General features: G+C 34.9%; 3 protein-coding genes across 6 annotated transcripts; all 3 read right to left on the reverse strand.

Moving 5' to 3' along the window:
• Nucleotides 1-2322: 2322 nt before the first annotated feature.
• On the reverse strand, nucleotides 2323-7492 carry LOC111480087 (probable protein phosphatase 2C 80). Of its 4 annotated transcripts, XM_023125056.1 has the most exons (8): nucleotides 7306-7492; nucleotides 7005-7216; nucleotides 6103-6349; nucleotides 5699-5907; nucleotides 4893-5542; nucleotides 3901-4225; nucleotides 3462-3614; nucleotides 2323-3047 (listed from the first exon to the last, which is right to left on the reverse strand). In XM_023125056.1, the coding sequence occupies exons 5-8, from the start codon at nucleotides 5483-5485 to the stop codon at nucleotides 2751-2753; spliced, it is 1368 nt and encodes a 455-aa protein (XP_022980824.1). In that variant the 5' UTR covers nucleotides 5486-5542; nucleotides 5699-5907; nucleotides 6103-6349; nucleotides 7005-7216; nucleotides 7306-7492; the 3' UTR covers nucleotides 2323-2750. The 4 variants fall into 4 exon arrangements, with proteins under 4 accessions (XP_022980824.1, XP_022980815.1, XP_022980832.1 ...); XM_023125047.1 differs by having other exon boundaries at nucleotides 5699-6349; nucleotides 7005-7213; XM_023125064.1 differs by having other exon boundaries at nucleotides 3462-3611; nucleotides 5699-6349.
• A 207-nt stretch (nucleotides 7493-7699) lies between these two features.
• Nucleotides 7700-10014, reverse strand: LOC111481047 (40S ribosomal protein SA-like). Its single transcript, XM_023126345.1, has 6 exons — nucleotides 9867-10014; nucleotides 9569-9717; nucleotides 9031-9293; nucleotides 8681-8878; nucleotides 8332-8548; nucleotides 7700-8046 (listed from the first exon to the last, which is right to left on the reverse strand). The coding sequence occupies exons 2-6, from the start codon at nucleotides 9705-9707 to the stop codon at nucleotides 7955-7957; spliced, it is 909 nt and encodes a 302-aa protein (XP_022982113.1). The 5' UTR covers nucleotides 9708-9717; nucleotides 9867-10014; the 3' UTR covers nucleotides 7700-7954.
• A 1480-nt stretch (nucleotides 10015-11494) lies between these two features.
• On the reverse strand, nucleotides 11495-12603 carry LOC111480920 (transcription repressor OFP7-like). Its single transcript, XM_023126158.1, has one exon. It carries the CDS (start codon nucleotides 12538-12540, stop codon nucleotides 11590-11592), a length of 951 nt encoding a protein of 316 aa, XP_022981926.1. The 5' UTR covers nucleotides 12541-12603; the 3' UTR covers nucleotides 11495-11589.
• Between the last annotated feature and the right edge of the window lie 1001 nt (nucleotides 12604-13604).

Raw genomic sequence — 13604 nt, forward strand, 5'->3', positions numbered from 1 at the left:
TAAATGTGCGTGCAAGTTTTGATCTAAAAGATTTTATATGATCGGAAGGGTTCATCAAAATTTTTAAAGAACTGTTAAGAAAAAGAATATGTTTCTCACTTCGAGAACTTTTTTGAGATAAATATCTAAACTCGATAAGTTTTCAAATCATAGCTAACGTGATGACTACAAAAGTGAATGAAATGATATAGTTTGATGTGAGAACTATGATGTAGGGCCCAGTAACTCGGAAGCCTAAATTGCATGATGATTATATTATGCCAGGCTTAGTGTTTTCTTAAGTCATACTTTCTATATTATTATGTATGAACCAAAGTAACGCACGTGAATCATTATGTAGGGCTTAGAGTTTCTTTTCAACCTAAATTTATACACAGACTATGAGAGAAATACGATAGCATGACGTATGACTATCTATAGTGTTTAACTGTCTACGGTACTAATATGTTATTTTTTGCTCACTACGTCACAATTATGTACCATGACACGTTATGATGTACTATGTTAGGACACTAGAGGGCTGTCAACATCCCCTGGTAGTGATTGAGTTATTTATGGTTAGCCCACCTATGTATATGAAATGGTTGCACTCGGTTGCATTCTTGTGTTATGATGATACTATGGTGGGACTGTAGAGGGTTATCACTTCCTCTAACGGTGATAGAGTTGGTTTGACAACGTTCTAGCTAGTTGCACACCTAGACTACTTAAGCATAGAAGTAAAGAGGGGTACATGGATGAGAGTGGTCTAAAAACATATGATTACTAAAAAATGTTTAAAAGAATTTATAGTTACCACGTATAATAATAAAGTGCACCTTCATTTTATGTGATCTATCATAAGAAATCCAAATTTATATGTGTTTGGCTTGCATTAATTCTACGTTGGATAACCTTTTACGAATTTTCCTTGGAGGCATACATGTGAAAATTTTAAAGAAATCACATCTAAAGGGAATAGTAGCAAATCACTATTACTGAAATAGTCTGTCATATGGATAAAACATGTTAAAAGACTCATGTTGATTTGTGTCTATCAAAATCACATCCAAAGCAAAATGATCTCGAGGATATAATAGTTAAAAATGTTTAAAAAATTGATAGTTATAACGAAGTTCATCTTCGTTTTCGGTAATCGAATCATAATTTTTAGTCTTAGAAATAGTTCAAGTCAAGTAGATAATATTAGGTTGATTTGTTATGGTTAACCAAAACTAATCAATTTTATTGGGAAAAGATATTCCTTTACCTTGTTAGATTTTCCTGTTTTTTTTTTTTTTTAATTATTTAAATGTGCCAATTCAAATGACCCCTCAAGTAAAAACTTTATTTCCAAGAGACAAGATTGAATGAAAACCCAACTAAGGTAACTTTTGGGATTAAAAAATAATTAAACGTACAGTTCAAAAGTATCAAAGGGGATGGCGATTGGGTAGACAGAGAATAATCATCTTGATAGCAATGCATATTTTCTTTTCACAAAGGGTTTAATATTAAATAAACAAACACAAAAATAATAATATTATTATTAATTAATTAATTAAAAAATAAAGTTAAAATTCGAATTTTCTATCCACTTGAAGTTATTACTATTAACTAAATGATGATGATATGACATATTTATTAGACAATACTTTCTTAATTTATCTCGACATAATAAAAAAGTATGTAAAAGAAAATATACAAAATAAGATTCCATTTTGAAATGGAGATTTGATGTTGCTTCAAAATGAGATTACTTGTTTATTAAACAAACATCGATTAATTTAAGAAACAATAAACAAAATCGATTACAAAAGTGATTTCATTGGGTTTAAAAAAGAAAATACCTCATACTTAGTCTTATCTACCAACCGACTTCCTTCCATCCTAGCCATGACATTTGTTACCCACGTTTCTATGAATTCATTAAACAAATCGTGTAAATTTTAGTTTTTAAGTAAATGCCAATTATTTAGTTTTTAAATAAAAATACCAATTAATTAGTTAGATTGTTCGTCCAAAAGTAATTTAGAAAAATAGGTAAAAATACACCGTAAATAGATACCCAAGTATTGTGTTGGCAAATTCTTTTGGAATATACTTCGAGATTGTTTACATTAGAGAATAGGTACTTTAACACCTTAGAACATTTAGTAATCAGATATTAAATCTTAGGTATGTAACCATCCTGTCATAAACTCTAATACTACATCAACCCATGAATCATGATGATTCTCTTCAACTTGACTCATTAACATGTTCTCTATAAAAATCATCAAACACATTTGAACAAATTACTCGCGAGTATAAGGCATAGAGTTTGCAATCTTTCTTTCACAATTCGTGCAAACCACATACATTTTACACCCATATAACAAAATATATACCTATTGCTCTCAAAGGGTAGAAGGAATAATATACAGATCAGACTATTTGTTATTTATCATCAACTAATAGTTAACTTCATCGAATCTATGCGCTAGACGCAAGAACACGAAGAGATCGCAGTAATCAGTGGGATGCTACTGTTGTTTACTCAAAAATCTCACGTTACATCTATCATTTGCCTACAGGTTGTTTTTAAAAGCGAGTCCAAGTGAGAGGAGTTTGCAGAAACCTCAAGAAAGTTTACCCATTCTTCTGCGGCTTCGTCAACTGCACCTCATGGGAAAATTGGGACCAGAGTTTCTATCCTCATAATCACCATTATTTTACACTAAAATACACTTGATTCGAGCTCCATTGTCGAAAGAGACAGTAGAAAAAACTCACGAATCTGTGGAATCTGCTATAAACGAAACAACAACAGTGATGTCATCCAGCTTACCACCATAGTAGCGATAACCGGCCTCTTGAGCTGCAGCAGAAAATGGGGTCTGCCGGTTCCTATCCAGTGCTCTTTGGCGTGCTAAAGCAGCTATGTTTTGAGCAGTTACTCCTGGTGCCAAGCCAGATCTAACCGCATTAACTACAACAGTTGAAATCTCATTACTGTAAAGATTGTCAAATAATCCATCCGTTCCAGCAACTATGACATCCCCAGGTGCAACAGGTATTATGAAAATCTGGCCAGAAGGATCAAAGAAAAGATTCTTCAGTGCCTTACATAAACAGATATAGGGTATACCATTATCTAACCAATGGAAAAAAGTTGTCCGCAAGTAGCAAATATCCCAATCTTATTGCTCAAGGACTTCATGCCATTTTGAGTTAGAAAATTAGAAAAATTGACAAAGAAAATGAGATTAACTGCTGAATCTAATGGTCTGTTCACATTCGTAATGAATTTCCCTACTTCAGCCCAAACTCTGTGGCTGGAAGATGAGGATTGTTTTAACCTCTAAGAGACCGGATATATGATAATTCTGTTAAAATGTAAGCAGAGACAGAAGCGAAAAACTTCCACCCCTTGTAAACATGGTTGATGTTTTAAGCAACATAAAAGTGCAAAAAAAGAGAGCTTAAAAAAATTGCAAGACCTCTCCAGAGCTGGGTAAATCACCACTATAGCCGCTCTCCAACTGATAAGTAAAATTGAAGCCATGTTGCTGAACGGGAGATCTGAAGATAGTGCTTCCATCTCTTATAACTATGAATCCACTATCCCCCAGATTAATCGCACGGAGTCCCTGCTATTAAACCAAAACTTTTCATTAATATATTTTTATTTAAAAGAAACAGAAAAAGAAAAGAAACCATCTCAATCTACAATTTATACAGCTTCCAAGTTGAATGAGGACCTACTTTTGGAGTGACATTCATACACGAAATATAATTTCACAGCACTAAGCAATTCATAGGCCAAAAGTAAGCACATTCTTGGTGAGAGATCTTACAATAAACTTCTTAACCATACAATATTAGAAAGGCATTGGATTCGTATAACTTGTGAGTTCTGGGACTAGCAGTACTGATTACCTTTTCAGAAAGGGAAATGATGCAGGCCGTTGAAGAACCCTTAGCTGTAGTGACTGAGTGAGCTTTCTCTAACACCTTGGCAGGGTCAACTGAATCCCTAGGCTGCTCCTGTACTGCACTTATTGAGTTTGACATAAGCTCACGAGAAAACTCCCCAGCATCAACACCAACATCTGCCCAACCACCAACACCATCTGCAACACCAATTACTTGTTCATCCACACAAATAAAATGAGCATCCTCTCCTCCTGTCTCTTTTTTTGCTGGATGGGGAAGATAGCATGATCCTGAAAGCAGCTTCAAAGTCCTTTCACCTAATAAATCCCTAGAGATCGAACAGATCATGTCAAAGTACAGCGAGGGAGATAAAATATCTTTATGAGTAAAGGTTTATGATACAGGACAGAGGAGAAAGAATGACCTATAAATTGAAAGAAGGAAAAAATGTAGAATGAGCTAAACTCAATATCAGTATCAATAATAGTCGAGAAACCAAAGGTCCCTTGTTTGCATGAAGCACTTAATTATAGGAAAAGTCCTTATTTCAATAGAATTAAACATTTCTTAAGAGGGCATTCAAATTTGAAATAAATTCTAATGAACTAATAAAGTGTAGTTTGAAAAAAACAAGAAAATAAATTTCCAATAATGAGAAAACATGATATAGATCAGGACGTAGCACAGAGAGGAAACATGACCATAAGCTCAACAAACACTCTCAATTATGCAACTCAACCGTGGTTAATTACAATTAACAGTCTACAGAATAAGACAATCAATACATATCAAGGTATAGAGCCATAGCTAATAAGGCCGATGATAAATCGCAAAATGATATTGTCAAAGATCGGCCAAAGGATTTCAACATTACAATTTAAATAGTCCTAACCCAATTATAACTACTAGATTGAAAGAAGATATACCAATATACAATTAAAAGCTCCTACAACTAACACTTATCGAACTAAGAGAAAAAAAAATAGAAAACATACTTGCTTGACAAAATCTTTGAACTTGTGAACTGTTCATCACGAGAGTTGCTGTCAAAAGCTGGAGAATTATCAGTCCCAGCAGCATGGCATACATGAGACAAGGCATGAAGATTGGTCAACCCAATTTGCAGAAAGTAGTTGTCCTTCATACGCTTTACATCAATTGAACTGCTCCAAGAGATTAGACAATTATAGGATGGTTGTTTCCTTCTCAAACCCACACAAGCTTTCTGGAAATTCCTACGACTCCTATGGTTAAACACTCCCGCAGGTGTTGCAATCTCTAGAGATTTTCCATGGTTTTTTATTAAATTATCGACACATGCATCTCCGAAAATGGATTTAGCACTAGAAGCAACCATTGATTTTCTTTTGGAATGGAATCTGGGTGAAAAATGCAAGGTATTTGATATCAACAATGTAGAATATGGCAAGGAATGAGACAAACTGCAATCCTTGGTCAACAATTCCCCTCGTCCACGCAGCAAATTGTTTATATAGCACATTCCACTTCGCTGTCCGGCAGCTATTGCTTTCACAACACCAGAGTACATAGTAGTAGTATTAAGCCTTAAAACAGATCCTGTTTGCATCCTAGTCCCTTTCAGAAAATGCTTTTGATTCAGAGGCTCTCTCAATCAACGTAGAACCTAGAATACCATAAAGGTTGTAAAGTTTCATCATTCTCAATTCATCTACACCCATTCAATGCAACAAACTTTTAATCTGAAAATCTGTCCATGGAATGCAACTCAAAACAACCCTGATATGGAACATGAAATCAATTGGTTAATCCATATGCTTACCTGTACCAGGTGAAATGAAGAGAGCTACGCAATACGTCTAATATTTGTCGGCCAGTTGTCAACGCAGCCTCAGGAATCTCTCCAAGAGTAATTAATTCAATTCTAATGCAGTACCAGCATCCCCATCAAACAAAGACGACCCCTGGTTGTCAAACTCATCGGCGTTGCATTCTTTTGCAGCGTTTTAACGCCATAAACACTTCAATTAACTTGGAGATGCAACCAAGCAAGATTAGCCAACGTCCGAAATATTAAGTTTATAAACAGTTGACAGAAAAGAATAAGAAATTCCAACTGTGATTATCTCCTGGGTGTCGCTCGACCACAGGACAGGGTTTCAAGAAAATGCATAAGTTTACACCATGAAACTTGGAGATAACACAATAATCTAAAGGAAGAAGTACCGGTTTCTGGAAATAATAGACGAGAGAGTGAGTCGAAGGTTGAAGTTAATATGAGGAGCCGGGCGAACTTGAAGGAAAATGCATCTTCTGAAGATTAGAAAAAGTAACGCCTAATAAAGGAAAATCGGTCGCATGGGAAGGAAAATCAGCAAGTAATTGGTCGAGGATAAACCCTATGAAGTGAAACAATCGCCAAAGATGCTCCGAAATGAATGTCGGGCGCCAATTCAAAACCTCCTCCAGTTTTCTGCGTAAGGTTCACAAAATTTCAGAACAGATAGAAAAAAATTAAATAAATACAAATGGTAACTTTTTCTGTTTTTTAATATAAATTAATTTAAAATGATTGTGATATATACTTGTCTTAATATAGGGATGATATTTTAGTGAAAATGGATTAATTTAAAAGAATAAAGTAAATAATAGAAAATTAACCAGTATTAGTGAAAACTATGAATAAATATGTAAAATCTTAAAATATAGGGATTAAACTCAAATCCGATAATAAAAATTAAGAGAATTAAAACAGAGACCATCAATTTAACTTATCCATAATTTGAATTATAAACTTATTTGAGTTACTTTGTTTTAAATAAATTAAAACTTATAAATTTGGGGTTTATAGGTTTCATGAATGGAACATAACCATTCGAATTTATGGTTGATTATAAAAACATATATTTTTTCTTACAATACTATTATACTTGGATATATTTATTTTAGATTTATATAATTTTATAATTATTTATTCCCTCTCCATCTAATCCAATCTATAAAAATTCTAAATAAAAAATATATATTTTTAAATTTATAAATAATCTCAAAATTTATCTAATAATGAAACTCCATTCAAAATTCGAGATTAAAAAGACTTGAAAAAAAGAGCATCTAATTGTTTTTACCTTTTTTTCAGAATGGACGAGATTGACGATGTCGCATCAGTCGGATGGAGAATGGGCTGTTGGGGCGGCTGAAGGAGGAGGAGCAGGCGGACGAAGCTTGAGGATCGGACTCCAAACAAGGATTCTCCGCCGCCGTCGGAAAAGACAGACCTCCGGTGGCCTCCTTTGTCAACACACTACAGAAGGTTCTGTGAGTGATGATGCCATCTCTTCTGAAAAAAAAAAAACAAATCAAATTCAAAGACCCAGTAAAAGAAGTGACCAAACAAACAAAACCAACAAACCAATTTTGAAGTTTGACCTGTACTCTCTGGTGCCAAAATTTTAGAATGAGCTTTCCAATCGGACTTGACTGCGAAATGTTGAGGTCGCCAAGGGCCCTCGACGGATTATGGTGGACGCACGATGGCTCCGGCTCCAGGCAGACATGTAAGGAAGGAGAGATAGAATGGAGTTGAAGAGCCCCCATTGTTTCACTTCTTCGGAGCTTCTTCTCTAACTAGATAGGGAATTGGGCGTTTTTTATGGGGATTTTGAAATGTTGATTTCTCATGTTGCTATTATTTGGGCTTAGGAACCTTGTTGAGAAAATATAAATCTGATACCTTATTTCCAGGCAATAGAACAAATTGTTGATAAATGGGGAGAAATTCAGTATAACTTGATGCAGAGAGTTTTGCATCTGATCAACAATCTTTTGAGTAATTTTAATTTCTCATAAATAATTGGTACCAAAGTACCCACGAAGTAAAAAAAAGACATCAAACATCAAAATCTAAAACTTGACTAGGAAAAGAAAACACAACTCAATTTTGAAACGAGTAAAGATAGGTACTACGAGTGTTCAGGCTCGCTTACGCGCAACTAATTTGGTGGTGCTACTACATGAACAAGCAAAACTCAAATCGACGAATCAAAATTCCAAGCGAGAGATAAGGCTTCCCTCATTACTAACTGGCGGCTGGAGGTGCACCAGTTTCCGGTAAAGGTGCTGGTGGTGCTTCTGCAGCATCCCATCCATCTGCTGCTCCTCCAAGAGCGACTGCAAACGGCGAATGACAAAAAAATACCCAATGAGCATTAAAAACATCTTAACCTTCATTCTGTTGAACTAAATTAGACGACCAACCTAACTGATTGCATCTTAAAATTCCTGGTCAATGAAGTCCAAAATACAAAATAAAAAAAGGTTGGGACTGGAAAATCACACCAATGGCTAACAAACTACAAGATGATTGGAAGTAATAGGTACCACTTCAAAACTTAGACCAAAATGGGAATATTATAACATCAGAATAAAGCCTAAAACAAAAGGCTCGGATCCAACCTGGCTCTAGGGCCCACTCCACATTAGAAACTGGAGCAGCAGCAGCAGCAGCAGCTGGAACCATATCAGGAGCATCCCACTGAGCATCAGCAACCCATCGATCTGCAACCAGCGGAGCAGCACCAAAATCTGCAATGCCATAATCTGGTGGCGCAACTGCCTGTTCTTCCTCTTTCTCCTTTGCCTCCTCAGGCTCCCGGTAGAAAAACAAATCCACCTACACAACAAACACACCTTTGATATTCATTCCAAGCTTTTGATTTACGTTTCAACAATCAAGTACCATTTCAAATTCCATGTCAGAATGCAATTTCTCAAGTTCAGATAGATAATAGAACTGAGAAGTTACCATCACGTCCCATTTGTGCCCAGGACGAACTGTTCCACGCATTTGCAAAACCATCCTCGCAAGAAGCCAGAATAGACATCCTATGCTGTGTTTCCCCTTGTTATTAGCTGGAATCCCAATGTCAACATACCGCATTGGTGAATCAGTGTCGCAAAAGGCAATTGTAGGAATGTTTCCAAGGGCACCTTCCTTGATGGGCTGCAACAACAAGCAAGAAACCAACCAGGCAACATAAATAGCAGCAACAACAAGTGAAGTCGAGTATAAGTTATAACTAACTAGGGTAATAAACATGAGTAAATCTAAATTTGGTAAGAGATCGGTATTGATTCTTAAAAATGTTGAAGCACCTGATGATCAGTTCTAGGATCAGTAAGTATCAGAAGACGTGGCTCGTTGAATGAGGTCTGAAGCTGGTTGGTGAATGTTCCAGGGGTGTGCCTCCCAGCAATTGCATGAGCACCAGTGTATTGTGCAAACTTCAAAACAGCTCTCTGGCCATAAGGCCTGGCAGACTGAACAATAATGTCTTGAGGATTCTCGATAGCCACAATAACTCTAGCAGCCATCTGAAGTTTCTCCCATGTTTTGCCCAGGTTAATAATGTAGATTCCTACATAGAGAGAAAGAAAGAATCATTCGTGACTATTGATGAAATTATGATCCCATTCTGGTCCTGAGAGATTCGTTCTAAAAATTAAGGTTTAAAATACTGTTCAGAATAATAGCCACACCCGTTATATCCAAGTTCAATCTAAAACCACCGCCAATGATGAAAACAGAGAGAATAGAGGGGGAAAAAAGGCTTTCTTCTAATCAACCTATAGGAAGTCCTTTACGGTGTTAAACAACTACGAAGGTCTAAATGAGAAATTATTAACAACGTACCATCATTCCGGCGCTTGAAAACGTATCGCTCCATCTGGAAATTGCAGTTTTTAGTACCTAGATGAACCTCAGCGGCCAACATCATCTGAATGTCCGCCTCCTTCTGCGTGAGTTGACGCTGTTCTGTTCCAGTCGCCATTGTTCAATCTCTGTGCATCGAGATTTGCATTAGGGTTGGAAAAATATCAATACATATACGTAGCTATGTTAGTAGAGAAGACCAAAATCTATAAGAAAAAAAAATCAGAAAACTTTGAAGAAAAGTAGAAAAAATCAAGAGTATGTAAAGAAGACTGACTGGAGAGACGGCCGAGAGATGGCGAACCGCCGTCAGTGGAGAAACCGAGAAGTGGAAGTGAGAATGGGCGGCCGGGTTAAGAGGGCTCTGCTGAAGAAGACGAATGCTGGGTAGGGAAGGTTATATTGAACATCTTGATGTAATTTCGAAAATACCACTGCCCCTAACAAATGGAAGCGAGATTATAGCAATACAAACTAGGTTAAATAACCAATTGATCTTATAAAAAAAATTACAAATTAAATAGACCCCCCGATCTTTAAAAAAAAAAAAAAAAAAAAAAAAAAAACTATGAGGCTTATAAATTCATTTAGTTTGGATTAAATTAATTTATTTTAGATTTAGAAAAAATTTATTTATTAAAAACAACCCTCTAAATGATTTAGAAAAAATAAATAAAAATAATTGTTTGATGAATAATAAAATGTATGATTACTTTAAAATAAATAGAGCTTCACATAAAATCAACAATAAGGTTGGATTTCAGGAAAAAAAAAATAGTTTTTGAGAGATGTATTTGATTATTGATGGTGTGTATGCATCCCATCGAATTTAAGTTTGTAAAGTTTTGACTTTTATTTAAATTAAAAAATTTGTTGAAGTTCATACTTTTCCTTCAAATTTAATTAATATCGCCCATTTGATCCTAATAACTAATGGCACAAGAGTCTGAATAAATAAAATCATACGAAAAAATTGATTCGGTGCTTTCCTTTGAAAATAAGAGTATTCATACATTAATACAAATTTGATGGAAATTTTACTCTAAAAAAATATTCTTTCAAATTTTAATAATATAACTCTTAATCCATTATTTTTTTTTTAATTATATATAGAAGTAATACTTTACTTTATAAATATTTTTGAACGAGTAACCTTTCAAAAATACATATCTTAGAAAAGTTTTAGATTTAAAAAACTTTAAGGTGGGATGAAATTTAAAAGTCCAAAGGATATTTGTTTAAACCATTCTATGTAAGCAATTTTTTTAAGTTTTAAGAGTATTATTAAAATTTTAGAAGTTTGTATGTGTTTTTTAATTTTTTTTTTAAATAATGTTTTTAATAAAGGTCACTAGTCTTTGTTAATTATTTTTTAAAATTATAATTCAATTAAAAATTCATGAAACTAAAATATTAAACATTACCAATACACAATCCATTTCTAACATTCTTAACAAAACTTAAAATATTTTTAACTTTCATAACCAGAATAGAATGGATTGAGTTCGACAAAAAATAATAATAATAAATAAATAAATCCACCTCATGAATTAAGTTTAATTTTTCAAAAATTCTAACTCATAGGCATATATTTTATTTTTTTTAATTTTTAGGGTTTAAAGTATTTTAATTTTCAATTATATCTATTGTTTAAATAATTTGCAGGAGTTTCTCATATTTAAAAATTTCAATTATGATTAACTTTGGTCAGAAATTCTAATTTCATTATCAATTAAATTATTAGTCATAAATAAACCAATATAATTTAAAAAAAAAAAATGAAAGAACTTTATAAATAATAGAAACTAAATTTAATTTATATAAAATAAAAAAAAAAAGCATGAAAGAAGCTAAAATTTATGAAATGTAAATTAGAAGATTTCATAATTGAATGTGGGGATCCAATGGCAACAAAATCATCATTCATATTTGCACAACTGACTTTTACCTTGTAAAAAACAGAGTGGGAGTTCGACATGTAGAACTGGGGAACGATCGATTCAGATGCTTGTCCGACTTGTCGATTTGTTACAGAACAAGGATTGCCAAATCTCAGAAAAAGCTTCCACTATAATTCTATGGTGTTCTCTATCATTCAATGACAACAAACAGTGAAGAAGCTGCTCCAAATCCTTCTCATCGAACATCTCCTTCTCCATTATCATCTCCATCATCGATCTCTTGAAATCCTCGAACGGATCTTCCGATTTCTTCACCACCGCGAAGCTCTCTCTGATCTTCCCGTCCACTGTGCATGGTATCAGCCTCTGGAACACCGAAAGCCTCGCTGGCGACTCGCTTTCTGGCGAAGGCGATGTCTTGATCATCCTCCTTGGTTTCTGCCGTCGATTACTGCTACGATGGCGCTTCTCCTTCTTCTTCTTCTTATTCTTCAAATTGATCTTGTTCCTGCCTTTGTACGGCTTCTCGCGTATGGTTTCCAATTGAGGATTGAATTCGGAGGAGCAATCGTCGTCGTCGGTACTGGAGATCGTTTTGGATGAAGAAATTAGGGTTTCGGTTTCTTCTAATTCGTCTATTTCGTCGAACGATTCGCTGCTGAATAGCCCGCTCTCTGTCGAAGAGGTGCTGATTCGAAGCCGTGCGAGTGTGGTTGATTTCGATTTCTTCTTCCTGCGTCGTTGTTGCTTCGGCAGAGGCAAAGCGTCGTCGTGTGATTCAGGGAGGGGCGTGGGTGGCACGTGCCGAGGAAGTTTTGGGGATGATTTGGTAATTTGTTCATCGTCAGAGTTGGTAGAGAGTGATCTCCTGCCGCAGGCGGCAGTTCTGAAGGCGGAGGAAACGTGGCGCCTGAGGGAGGAATAATGGTGGGGTTTTGATGAGGGCGAGGGGGGAGGTGGTGGGTCAGTGGGGACGACGGAGATGTCGCTGGAACGGCAACACTGGAAGGAAGGGATTCGGAGAAGTCTGAATTGCTTTGCCATCATCATCTGCTTACACACTCTCTGTATGGTTTTGTCTCTTTGTCCTCTCAGTCTTATATATATATATATTATAGTATGACAAGAATCAAGAAATAAAGAAACAATATTGAAAGGGGAAAAGAAAAGGGTTGGTAATAGGTAATAGGCAATAGGCAATAGGCAATCGGTGGGGTTCCTACTTGGGAGTAGCCAAAATTATTTTTCCCCATTCAATGATAAGAGGTATATCAAAAGACATATAATTTCAAAGAATAAGTCAATCCATTAAAGCTATTCTAATAATGCAATATGAGGATCCAAGGAAACAAAATCATGTTTTGTTCCCAATTTGTGTCTTTTTTACTTTTTGACCATTTCATTTTTATTTTCCATTCCTTCTCTTTTCTCCTTTGTCTATTTTTTTCATACCCGGTCTTCTTTAAAATGGTTAAGAGTCAGCTACACATTGACTAATTAAGGAAATGATCAATCTATAAGTACAAAATCTTTTTGAAAAAATTAAGAGTCATGAGAGTTCAATGCTCGAAGTTGACAATATCGTAACATTGTGTAGATTCGTAATTTCTAACAAATTTTACAAATCTTTTGCCTTATTTACACTCAAATCTCTCCCCTCCATTCCTGTGATGCATCAACCTCATGTACCTATCAGATTGTAAGGTTAATGCGAAGAAGAAGAAGAAGAAGAAAAAAGTAAAGTTGAATGGATGGGCGAAAGATTTTGTTTGTGAAAGGAAGTTACTTTCATCCTCATTTTTTAACTTTTTACTATTTATAGACACTGTTAATTGTGACGTGAAAATTTGAAAAGTACGAAGGGAGAGGTTACTTTTGATCTTAAAAGAAAGAACAAGCAATCGCATTTGTAGGTTTATTGTCTGCTCCCCGCTTACCCCGGTTTTTCCAGGTCTCGGGATTTTCCCATTTGCTTTATTATTTCTTACACATTTTATTCAAATAAATGATTTTAGAATTTGAATTACACTGATTTTATCTCTTTTCTTTTAAATATTTGCAATATATTTTCGTTTTTTCGTTTTCAAAAATGTTTTTTGAAACTGTAACATTTT

This window comes from Cucurbita maxima, unplaced genomic scaffold, assembly GCF_002738345.1.
Source record: "Cucurbita maxima cultivar Rimu unplaced genomic scaffold, Cmax_1.0 Cma_Scf00001, whole genome shotgun sequence".
Classification (NCBI taxonomy): domain Eukaryota; kingdom Viridiplantae; phylum Streptophyta; class Magnoliopsida; order Cucurbitales; family Cucurbitaceae; genus Cucurbita; species Cucurbita maxima.

Excerpts from the sequence above, each read along its gene's own strand:
- LOC111481047 (XM_023126345.1), bottom strand. The coding sequence starts at position 9,707 with ATGGCGACTGGAACAGAACAGCGTCAACTCACGCAGAAGGAGGCGGAC. Across the intron at positions 9,294-9,568 it reads TTTCAAGCGCCGGAATGATG|GAATCTACATTATTAACCTG; the intron begins GTACGTTGTTAA and ends CTCTCTATGTAG. Across the intron at positions 8,549-8,680 it reads GGCACAAATGGGACGTGATG|GTGGATTTGTTTTTCTACCG; the intron begins GTAACTTCTCAG and ends TTTGTTGTGTAG.
- LOC111480920 (XM_023126158.1), bottom strand. The coding sequence starts at position 12,540 with ATGATGATGGCAAAGCAATTCAGACTTCTCCGAATCCCTTCCTTCCAG.
- LOC111480087 (XM_023125047.1), bottom strand. The coding sequence starts at position 5,485 with ATGCAAACAGGATCTGTTTTAAGGCTTAATACTACTACTATGTACTCT. Across the intron at positions 4,226-4,892 it reads TCAAAGATTTTGTCAAGCAA|GGATTTATTAGGTGAAAGGA; the intron begins GTATGTTTTCTA and ends TTCGATCTCTAG. Across the intron at positions 3,615-3,900 it reads TCATTTCCCTTTCTGAAAAG|CAGGGACTCCGTGCGATTAA; the intron begins GTAATCAGTACT and ends TTGGTTTAATAG.